Source organism: Castor canadensis, chromosome 1 (assembly GCF_047511655.1).
Source record: "Castor canadensis chromosome 1, mCasCan1.hap1v2, whole genome shotgun sequence".
NCBI classification, from domain to species: Eukaryota; Metazoa; Chordata; class Mammalia; order Rodentia; family Castoridae; genus Castor; species Castor canadensis.
In genome coordinates, this window is record NC_133386.1 from 132585368 (window position 1) to 132597433 (window position 12066).

The window sequence follows — 12066 nt, forward strand, 5'->3', positions numbered from 1 at the left end:
TTATCTAGGGAACCCTCCCCCACTCACCCTTTAACCTCCTCCCTCCTTAAAATTCCTTTCCAGAATCTTCTTTTCACTGTCTCTTCCCCAGGGTAGCCTCTGAACTGAGGAGGAGGCAGGGAGCTCTTGGGAGGGTCTAAAACACCAGCTTCGCAAGGATCCCCTAGGAAAGGAATAGCCAGGACACCACCAGCTCTGGGTTTCCCATTCCCACACATCTGAGAAAGGCCTGTTCATAAGATTGGCAAGTGCTCGGACCAGACGTTGGTCTTCTAACCAATAACAGCAGTTCCCTTTTTAAAAACATCTATTCTGGGACAGACATTTCACTAGGGGGTTTCCTCCGTAATTTTTTAATTTAATATCCCCCCTCCTCCAACGATTGGCCCGATTTTACAAAAGAGGAGCCTCAGACTCCCAAAGGTGAAGCGACCAGCCCAAGGACAGCAAGTCGTCAGGAGCTTGGGATTTGAGCCCACCAAGGTCCCAGATCTGCTGTTGCCCAGGAGCAGAGGAGGGCGGAGCTGCCAGAGCTGCGGGAGGAGGGGACACAGAGAGGGCAAGCTCCCAGCAGCACGCGCTGACGACAGCAGGTGATTTTTTTCTGCAGCGCGCTTTCTCTCAGCATCTTTCCTGGATTTTTCCCCCTCTTGCTGAGCGGCAGAAAAGGGTGGGGCCGTCTCTCTGCAGCAGCAGCAGCAGCATCGGAGGCAGCGGCGGAAGCTGCAGTGCCCAGTCTCCACTGGAGGTGACCACCTCCAAGCCCTGCTCGGTGGCCGGCTGCGACCAGAGGCCGGAGGAAAGGAGAATCGAGCCAGTCGGCAGATCCTACCCAGCCCTTCCACTGCGCCATGGCTTAAACCCGCAGCCACCTTGCTTTGAGTCGCCTCGTTCCACCTGGGTCTGCGCTCCGCCGCAGCAGCCGCAGGGAGGGGCGCGACACAGACGCCCTAGGCCGGGGACTCCAGGACGCAGAGCCTCTCATCCTTTCATGCCCTCAGCAGCTGCGCTCCTGAAGGCGTTTGCAGCCGGTAATCGAGGGACTTCACAGTCCCAATCTCTGCGACAGCTCTCTCTGGGTGCTCCCTGAGGGAGGAGGGCGATAGGGGGAGAAAGCGGTGGGAACCACATTGGTGGGTTGGGGCCGTGGGCTAAAGGAAGAAGAGAGACTTGTTTTAGAACCACAAAAAGAAAGAGCGGGGCAGCTTTGCATCTAGCATCATGGCGTGGCCGTGCATCACACGGGCCTGCTGCATCGCCCGTTTCTGGAACCAGCTGGACAAGGCGGACATCGCCGTGCCGCTGGTTTTCACCAAGTACTCGGAGGCCACCGAGCACCCGGGCGCCCCACCGCAGCCGCCACTGGCACAACAGCAGCCGGCGCTCGCGCCCCCCTCCGCGCGCGCGGTCGCCATAGAGACGCAGCCGGCCCAGGGCGAGTTGGATGCAGTTGCCCGGGCAACAGGGCCGGCGCCCGGGCCTAGCGGCCAACGCGAGGGTGCGGCTGCGCCAGGCCGTAGTGGGCCTGGCCCGGGCGCGGGCTCAGGCTCCACCTCCAGCGCAGGCCCGGCGGACTCGGTGATGCGACAGGACTATCGAGCCTGGAAGGTGCAGCGGCCCGAGCCTAGCTGCCGGCCGCGCAGTGAGTACCAGCCATCCGACGCGCCCTTTGAGCGCGAGACCCAGTACCAGAAGGACTTTCGCGCCTGGCCGCTGCCGCGCCGCGGGGACCACCCTTGGATCCCCAAACCCGTGCAGATCCCCGCGTCCTCTCAAGCTTCGGCGCCCATTCTCGGGGCGCCCAAGCGCCGGCCGCAGAGCCAGGAGCGCTGGCCCATGCAGTCCGCTGCCGAAGTCCCAGAGCAGGGGACCCCTGGAGGAGCCGGTGTCCTGGCGGCTGGAAAGGCTTCCGGCGCTGACGAGCGCGATACGCGCAGGAAGGCCGGGCCCGCCTGGATGATGCGTCGCTCTGAAGGGTACGAGCACTCGCCGCTTCCCGCCGCCCAGGCCCAGGCCGAAGAGGGTGGCCCAGCGGCTGGAAAGGCTTCCGGTGCGGATGAGCGCGACACCCGCAGGAAGGCCGGGCCCGCCTGGATGGTGCGCCGCACAGAAGGGCACGACCAGACGCCTGTGCCCGCCATCCAGGCCCAGGCCGAAGAGGGTGGCCCGGCAGCTGGGAAGGCATCGGGGGCGGATGAGCGCGACACGCGCAGGAAGGCCGGGCCCGCCTGGATGGTGCGCCGCACAGAAGGGCACGACCAGACGCCTGTGCCCGCCATCCAGGCCCAGGCCGAAGAGGGTGGCCCCGCAGCTGGGAAGGCATCGGGGGCGGATGAGCGCGATACCCGCAGGAAGGCCGGGCCGGCTTGGATGGTGCGCCGCACAGAAGGGCACGACCAGACGCCTGTGCCCGCCACCCAGGCCCAGGCCGAAGAGGGTGGCCCGGCAGCTGGGAAGGCATCGGGGGCGGATGAGCGCGACACCCGCAGGAAGGCTGGGCCGGCCTGGATGGTGCGCCGCACAGAAGGGCACGACCAGACACCTGTGCCCGCCATCCAGGCCCAGGCCGAAGAGGGTGGCCCGGCAGCTGGGAAGGCATCGGGGGCGGATGAGCGCGACACCCGCAGGAAGGCCGGGCCCGCCTGGATGGTGCGTCGCACAGAAGGGCACGACCAGACCCAGGCCACAGGCCCCGAAGGTGGCAAGGGGCGCGCAGTAGCGGATGCCCTCAACCGGCAAATCCGTGAGGAGGTAACAAGTGCAGTGAGCAGCTCCTACAGGTGAGAAGCAGGCAGCGGGACGCGGTGAGGTTGGTCACCCTTTTCGTCTTCGGAGGATTGCCCAGGGCTCATTCTCACCATCACAGGGCTTACATTCGGGGTCCTTTTGCTTACCAGACCACACCCTTCTCTAGTCGCATCCCAGGCACCTTCCCTTCGCAAACTTCTTTTCCCTGTCCTGTGGGAAAGCTGTCGTATTGTCCATCTCAGCCTTCCCAGCCCTTTCTCTTTACAACTTTAGCCACTTCCCTCCCCGCCCCCTCCGCCCCCCCCCCACCCTGTCCCCCAGTTCGGATCTCTGTCTGCGCAACAGAGATTCTGCTAGTTTCTCAATGCCCCACCCAAATTCGCCTGTTGCTTTAGCCTGGATGCTGCCCCCTAGCTGGCTCCCCTGTCACCCACCCACCTTAGGGTCCTCATCCTTCTAAAACAAATTTTCCTCTCCTTGCTAGCCCACTTCACTTGGCCTTTCATTCTTCCTCCTCTCAGTCCTTGAACCACACCCTTTTCTAGATTCTCCACAGGATCTTTACAAATCACCTTCCTCCTCTATCACTTGTATTTTGGGGCAATTTTCCACTTGCTTCTTACTAGCTGTGAACACATTGGGCAAGTTTCTTAATCTTTCGAGGCCTCAGATTTTTACTTCTAAGATGTAATTGGTAATAGATTCCTTTTAGGATTATTCACACATTTATTGATACAAATTATTAGCATATTTTTGAATGTCTGTTATATACCAAGCACTGTGCTAGGCTTTGTGAATATTAAGGGAGATGATTCCGGAAGACTGATCATGACCTGCAACTGTGGTAATTAGGTTTGTTTCCATTCCTGCTTTCCACAGATGCTTCATTATTCTGATTTCTACTTCCTAGATACCTCCAGCCATCGCTCCTAATTGAGGCATCTCCTTTCCCTTTGTGTGTTCAGATGTGGTTCTTACTCTGTCGCCAACAAGAACTCCCTCTTTAGCATGTTCACATTCCTTATAAATGAATTCTTTCATGCATGGAAACACCCACCAACATCCCCCACCGCCTTCTAGAATTCTCCCTGTGCTGTAGCCTTGGTCCTTCCAGTCTGCTTTCTCACCTTTCATCCATGCAATATATATTTCTGAATGTTTCGTTCTCAGTCCTGCCTTTGTGTTTCAACCAACATTAATTAACAGATCCCAGTTGACTCTGAAATGTAATTCTGGGTTTAGGGTCTCTGAGGAAGCAGACATGCATGATGAGCAATGAGCTAGAAATATTCAAAATATGGTTTATGAGGTCCTTCATCACTGCCACAGCCAGTTAGTTGCCTCCTTCCTGCAGGAGGGTATGATGGGAGGACTGCAGAATTCGTGTCCTCTGCCAAGACCCCGTATGTGGCCTTGGGTCAGACTGATGTCATCCAACGAATATGACACATACTCCCTATTGTGCTGCAGAAAGTCTAGCACATGTCAACATCTTCTCTTAAGACAAAATATGACCCCTCCCTCACTGCCCCAGGGATTCATGTCTTCCTGAATCCCACTTGCTGTCTCCCTCAGTTTATTGCTATTTCAACCTCACTGGCCTCCCAGCAGTAGAGCATCACTTCCTTTTAAAACTCTGGGTCAAGCAAAAGCACATCCTTTTCCTTGGTTAGCCACAGGGAGGTGGGATTTTCACAATATTTTTTATGCTGTAACTAAGGGAGGATCAAAAGAAAAGAGCGGACACAAACAAGCAAGGAGTATTTAAAAAATGAAACTAAGACATAGTTTTCTGATTCTGTCATGGCTTTCTTGTGTGCAAGGCCCTACCTCATTCTCTGAGAAGCCTAAGGCTGGCCCACCATCACAGATTCCTGGCGTGGCTGCTTCATTATCCTACTCTTCTTCTATTACCCCTGTGGCAAGTGGAACCTTCCCACCCACCAGGCAGGAGCTATGTTTTCTCACCTGTTTACAGTCAGTGCCAATCCAGAGAGTCCAGGCTTTCATACCTAACTGGAAGGACTTGCTTTGCTCATGGATGATTGGCCACACAGTCAGGGAATGATCGCACCTGTCAGACTCAACTCACTCCAAATTTTGGTTTGTACCTTTAAAGCTTTTTTCCCAAAACAAAACATTCACTGTGCAGTTAGCATGTCATGCTTCACAGTTGGAATCACACACACGTACTGGAAAGGGTAGACTGGGTTGGGAAAAGCAAGCCTCTTGTAGCTGGTAAGAATTTTTTTTTTTTTTTTTTTTTAGCAGCTATCAGAATTCTAGCAACCTGTCAAGAAAACTCTTTGAACATCTCAAACTGTTTTTAAATTCAGATCTTCTGTAAAACATAATTATACATAAGACTTTGGGGCCATCAGTACCATTTTGTGTATAATCAAAAGCCTTTCAAAACATAATAAGCAAATGAGTGTTGCTAAGAGACATAAATTTCTTTAATGAATAATTTGAATGCATGACAAATTTGATGTGAAATTTAACTTAATTTTTGTTACAGAAAAAAATTAACCAATAATAGGGAAATGGATGAAAGTAGACATGAAGAAATAAGATAGTCAATAAATTAAACACACTGTAGAGAAAAAAATGCTTGGAAATTATAGAGATTTCTGGAACATTGATTTCTCCTCCCTGTTGTCTGATATGTTTTCCTTGCTGTGATTCTGGCTATCTCCTGAAATTAAGTATGCGCAATGCCTACTGTAGATGGTCCTTACATCACTGTAGAAACCAAGTAAGGGTTCATTTCAATGATAATTTGATTTACAAAACCTTTTTTTCTGCCGCTCTACATAAATTACGGTGTATGTACACCATGGTGTCTGGTTCCTCTCAAGGGCTTGGAAGTGGTATCCCTCACATGACATCATTGTGAACAATTTGCTTGAATAAAGAAAGGACACATAATCTGTCAGCTTAATATGTTGGTGTGTAATGTTAAATATACATTTGACGTTCAGAAGCATATGTATGCTAATATAGTCAGTAAATACCATTAGATATCCTTTGACACTAGGGTTTTGAGAAATAGTCTTTATTCAACAGTTCATCTGATCCATAACCCATTCATACTAGTTTGGGATTTTTGCATTCAAGTGATATCTGAGATGTCTTTGGAATTATTCACAATCACGAGGTTGATTAATTTAATACATTCATTTTACAAAGATGATATTCTAAAATTGAGAAGCATGTCTTTATTACTATTTTTCATGTTAAGAATGGATTTCACTGGGAAGCCATTTGTGACTTTAGACCTGGGTGCTCTCAGTTAGAAAATAGATGAGTCACCAGGAGGAGATTAAAATTCCCTTCCCAGTCAGCCCCATTGCCCTGGTCATCAGTTAATAGGGATAGATGGGGTAGCAGGTGCTCCCTATAGAAATGCTAATGAGAAACTTCTAGAAGAAATCAGCGGAGGCACCGGGAGGTAGAATTAATAAACCAAAGGGAAAATGCTTGAAAAATGAGAGCAATAACAAGGATGTCAGACAGAAAAAAGAGCCTTTGATGTCTGCCCTCCAGCCTTGCATGAAGGTGAGAGAAAGGGCCTTCTGACTTAGCTTCTGTTGGGAGAACTGCCCTCAGCCACAACCCTCCGTTTCCTTAACTTCATCCTGCCTAAGTCCCAGCAACACCTCAAAGCCAATCTTCCGGGACACCTTCCTGGGTCCTGCCGTTCAGAATTAATTTGCCATTCAGAATTAATTTTTTTATTCCCATTTTATTGACTGAATCCTTTTCGCTGTGTTCCTGCTTACTGTGTGTCAAATACTTTTGCTGTATCTGCCTCTCACCTCTCTTCCCGATCATGAACACATGGAGAAAGGGGCTGGGTTTTGTCCATTTCTGTGTGTCTCACAGTCTAACCTTGGGCCTCTGTGCTGTTTTAGAGTTGTTGATCCAATGGAATTTTTAGGACTTGGTGAAAATTTTATTTACCTACATATTGATTCATTTCCTTCAGTTTCATTTAGTTGAATTTATCTCAGAAAATGATCCTCGACCCTTGCTATGTACCAGCCAGGGTGCTGAATAAGTTGTAATTCTATCTGAGGAGGTTGTGTCTTAAAAATCTGGATAGAGTTCGACTCCTACCAGGTTACACCGGAAAGAAATGTTCACATGAGGAAGGCAAGCTTTCCAGGTGTGACTTTGGATGTACCTTCACCTAGGGCAGGGACCTCCACCTCCTGGCACATTGGAATTGCTTTTCAAATGTTGATGCACTAAGTGCCTTGCCCAGAAAATCTGATGTAGTCAGTCTGGGGTGTGGCCAGGGCACCTGAATGTTCTAATGGGCAACCCAGGTTCCACAAAGCAAGGACCTCAAAATTGAGTACTCGAGCTGGGCACCAGTAGCTCATGCCTATTCCTAGCTATATGGGGAGGATCAAAGTCCAGATTGGCCTGCACAAAAAGCAAGACCCTGTCTCCAAAATCACCAAAGCAAAAAGAGCTGAAGGTGTGGCTTTAGGGATAGAGTGCCTGCCTCACAAGCTTGGACTGTCTCTGGAGATGATGTGTGTATGTGTAAGACCAATATAAAAAGGAAAAAGGATCACACACGAGGAACTGATTAGAACATCCAGGATAGTGTTTGAATAGCGTGTGATACCAGACGTGAGACTGCTTCTAAAATTTTATCATTAAGTCTGAGGAGATCAGGTTAAGAACCTTCTTAGAGTTTTTTTTTCTTTTCTTTCCTTTTTTTTGGTTCTGTTGTTGGGGGTTGAACTCAGAGCCTCCTGCTTGCTACGCAGGTGCTCTGTATCACTTGAGCTACTTCCCAGCCCTTTTTGTTTGTTTATTTTTGAGATAGGCTTGCCTGTACCATGACCCTCCTATTTGTGCTTTTGAGAGTAACTGGATGAGAAGCATGCACCACCACGCCCAGCCAGGAGTTTCTAAAAATGTAGAGGGGTGTTGAATTTTATTGAATGGTTTTTCTATATCAATTGAGATGATCTCGTGATTTTTGTTTTTTAATTATGTTACAGATTTCTTCCTGATATTAAGCCATTTTAACATTCCTGGGAAAAATCTTCCTTAGACAAAATATTTTTTATTATGCTGAATTTGGTTTGCTATTTATTTAAAATGTTGGCATATTTATTTGTCAATAAAAATGGTCTACAGTTTTTCCTTTTTAAATATTGTTCCTGTACAGTATTGGGATCAAGATGATAAAATTGCATAAACAGATTTTCCTCCTTTTCAGTCGTTTGGAACAATTTGAATAAGGGCTGTTTCTTAAATATCTGATAAGAATGTCCTATAAAACTTTCTGGACCTGGTTTCTTTTCTATGATTTTTTTTTAAAATACCACTTTGATGTCTTTAATGGTAATTTACTTATTCAGAATTTATATTTCTACTTGGGCCAATTTTAGTAATCGATATTTTCTGGAAATTTTTATATTTCTTCTAATTTTAAATCTTATTGGCATAAAATTGATTATCAAATTACCTTGTGGATTAAAAATCTCTGGTTTTCTATAGCCATATCCCCTTTTTCATACCTATTTTTTCTTCAGTGCTGGTGATAGAACTCAGGGTCTCTCCCATTCTACCTCTTGAGCCATGCCCCCAGTCCTTTTGTTTTTAGTTTTCAGACTGAATCTTGAGCTTCTCTCTTGGCTGACCTTGGACCAGAATTTCCTTCCTAGGTCTCCAGTGTAGTTGGGATTACAAGAATGCATTACCACACCTGGTTGCTAATATTAATTTTTTCCTTCTCTCTCTTTTACAGGATAAGTCTTGTTGTGGTTAATTTTGTTTTTTAATCTTTTCAAAGAATAAAATTTCAGTTTTGCTGAACATCTTTGTTTTCAGTAAGATTCACGTTCTGTATATTATTCCCTTTCTAAAAAGAGGGGAACATAGGCCAGACTATGCATAGCCTTGCAGCCCTGGCTAAGGAGTTTGATTGCTCCTGTTGACTATCATGAGTCAGTGAAGGAATCTGGGAGGGAACAACATACTTTGATTGAAATGTTATAATTTCTCACTGGCTGGTTGACCTGGGGAGATCAGAGAAAGGAAAGCCAATAAGAAAGCTACTGAAACAATCCAAAGAGTAAGATAATGGCCGCACCGTGCTATAGGTAGAGAGTCCTAATGTAATGTAGATACAAAACAGATCTTAATGGCCACTGAGGTGCAAGGCTACACCCAAGATGACCCCCATGTTTCTGGTTTTGGAACTGGTAGTGGTGCTAGTCACCGGACCAGGGAATATAGAGGAGAAAAAGGCCAGAGGTGGAGTTGGAACTTACTTTTTAGTAGATAGGGTTTGAGTTGGGGCACTTGATGGGGCTGGTTGAGTAAATGGATATGAGGAATAACCGTAGAATGGAGCACTGTCAGCGTGTGGGTATTACTGAAGCTGTAGAGGGAGGTGCAATCATCCCTAGGGAGGGGGCAGAGGAGATCAGCTGTCAGAGAATGGAGCACCGGGGAATGCCAGTATTTGGAGGGTGATGGCAGAAGGGATATCAATGGAAAAGATGAAGTAGTGATCAAGGGAAGGAAGAAAGCTAGAAGAGAGATTTGTCATGGAAACCACATCACATGCCTCACTCAGCAGTACTTTATGCCTACTTGGGAATTTTTTCGGAGGCTCTACTATGCGCAAGGCATTTTGGTAGATCATTGGTTGATTTGCATTTTACTCTGAGGGATATATTACTAAGACAAACCCACAGAGGAGGTATGTTCCATGATTAGTTCTTGCTTGCTGTCCTAGAGAAAAATGGCATCTATATGAGCACGCAAAACAACAATCCCAAACCTACAGCTGCTAAGGCTCACTCAATATCCTGCATACAGCGCAGAAATAACCCAGTGAGTGTCTGCTAGCATTAAGGGGCCAGCTTTATAAGACAGTTTTGGCTTTACAAGTTGTGTCAACTGCATTGATGTAGATAGGCTAGGTGGCCCTTTAATTCTTGCTGAAGGAAGGTAATTTCAAGATGGGCCTGAACCAACAAACTAAAACTTCTCTTGTTCACTGAAGAAGCTACTTTTACTGTTAGAAAGTAGCTAGTTGAGGGCCTACTTCTACTGCTTGTCAGAAAGCTAGAAGCCTCAGATGCATTTTCTTCAGTGATTTTTGCAGTAGCCCTGCAGGTACAGAACTGTTACTTCCTGGTTGCACTTAGAACCCATAAGGTCTCTTGACCTTAGGTTTTGAAATCATTGAAAGCACAGACTTTATGTACACCCGTCTTTCTCTGCCCTTCTTTCAGGTCGTATTAACATGTACTGTTTCAATTTAGTCACCTTGGTCTCAATCCAGCAAGTACTTGTTAGCATCTACCCTATGTCAGGCTATGAACTAGGTCCTGAAATAACAAAGTGGCCTTTTTCTCTCAAGAAGTTTGTGTTTATTAGGCAAAAACAAATGTGCTGAGAAGTTATAGATGCCATTGTAAACAAAACAAAACAACCCTGCGCAGGGTCGGGTATGGCACAGAGGAGAGAGGAATTAAGTCCACCAGATTCAATGACTATGGGAAAAGGGCTCAGTAGAGAATGTGACTGGTAGGCTGAGGCTTGAACGATGAGTGGACACTAAATGGGGAGTTGAGTAAAAGTATAGAAGTTTTTTAAAGTAATTCTGTGCAAGTAGAACTTGCTTGTGGATGGGGTGGTGAGGAGGGATGGGGAACATAGGCTGTCCCAGACCCTTTAGAAGCTAAGAGAAGAATCAGGATCTGTTTTGGATTTTAGAAAAGGTGGCTATGTCAGCAGTGGGAAGGATGGATTGGAGAGAGAGGGTTGGAAGCACTGGGGCTAGGAAAGAAGTTGTAGGCTAGGTGAGAGATGATGAGGACCTTCAGCAAGGGAAGAATGTAAGTAAGTGCTGTTGGCAGAGAATAAAATAATGAGTGGCTAATGGAAAGTAGACAGAAAGGGAGCAGGAAGAGTCTAAGTTTCCCAGGTCTCCTGCTCTGGATGTCTGGATAACGATGGAATCATTCACTGAACTGAACAGCACAGTTTGGAGGTGTCTTTAAAAGGTTTGCATGGAGATGCTCAGTACAGAATGAAAATGGAAACACTGCCAGTAATGGCATAAGTTGGTATGACCACTTCATAGTATTGCCTGTTCAATTTAAATGTTTATCATGTAACCCAACAACTCCTGTTATGAGTATAGACCTAACAGGAATAAGTGTAGAATATTTGTTCCTGAAAACTTATAGTGACATTGTTAATGAAAGCCAGAAAACTAAAACAGAAAGATGTCCATCAAGAACAGAATACACAAATATTATGGAGAATATTGTATCAGGGTGTGTAAGTAGAATAACGCCTCCCTCAAGAAGGCATTATTCTCAACTGGGAAGAAATTTGTCCCCAACAGGTGCCTTTGGGCAATGCCTGGAGACATTTTCATTGTCACCACTCAGGGCAGGGAGAAGTAGAAAAGAGCATGAGCACGGACTGGGTAAAGGCCAAGAGAAGTTGCTAAACATCCTGCAATGTACAAGACAGTGCCTCCCAACAAGGAATTATCCAGTGTAAATTGTCTACAATGCTGAACTAGAAAAGTCCTATGTATCAGTCTCTGTTAGCACTGTAACAGAATGTTACAGTAATGTAAGAATGTCCACATCTTAGCGCCTGGAACCTGTGAATATTTTACCTCATATGGCAAAGGGGATTTTGCAGATGCTATTAAGTTAAGGACCTTGAGATGGGGAGACTAGCTTGGATTATACAGGTGGGCTAAATGTAATCTTTTAGGTGAAATAGGAAGACAGGTGTCAAGGTGAAGAGTGAAACAGCGTGATAGTCTTGGCTGGCCATTACTGACTGAAGATGGAAGGGTGATACATGCCCAGGAATGCAGGCAAGCTGGGAAAAGCTAGGAAATGGATTCTGTCCTAAAGTCCCAAATGAGATCCAGTTTGGACTTCTGAGCAACAGAATTGTGAGATAATGAATTTTAGTTGTTTTAAGCCATTCAGTTCATGGCAGTTTGTTACAGTAGCTAACAGAGACTGATACATAGGACTTTTCTAGTTCAGCATTGTAGACAATTTACACTGGATAATTCCTTGTTGGGAGGCACTGTCTTGTACATTGCAGGATGTTTAGCAACTTCTCTTGGCCTTTACCCAGTCCGTGCTCATGCTCTTTTCTACTTCTCCCTGCCCTGAGTGGTGACAATGAAAATGTCTCCAGGCATTGCCCAAAGGCACCTGTTGGGGACAAATTTCTTCCCAGTTGAGAACTACTTACATAGCAAAAAAAAAAAAAAAAAGTGACTGGGACACTCAGGAATAT

General features: G+C 46.8%; 1 protein-coding gene across 1 annotated transcript in view; it reads left to right on the forward strand.

The window, feature by feature from the left end:
* Positions 1–408: 408 nt before the first annotated feature.
* The window catches only part of Map6 (microtubule associated protein 6), a 64750-nt gene continuing 53092 nt past the window's right edge, over positions 409–12066 (forward strand). Inside the window, exon 1 of the mRNA XM_020155452.2 lies at positions 409–2780. Within this exon, the coding sequence (XP_020011041.2) occupies positions 1222–2780 (1559 nt within the window). The 5' untranslated portion in view covers positions 409–1221. The remainder of the gene's footprint in view (positions 2781–12066) is intronic.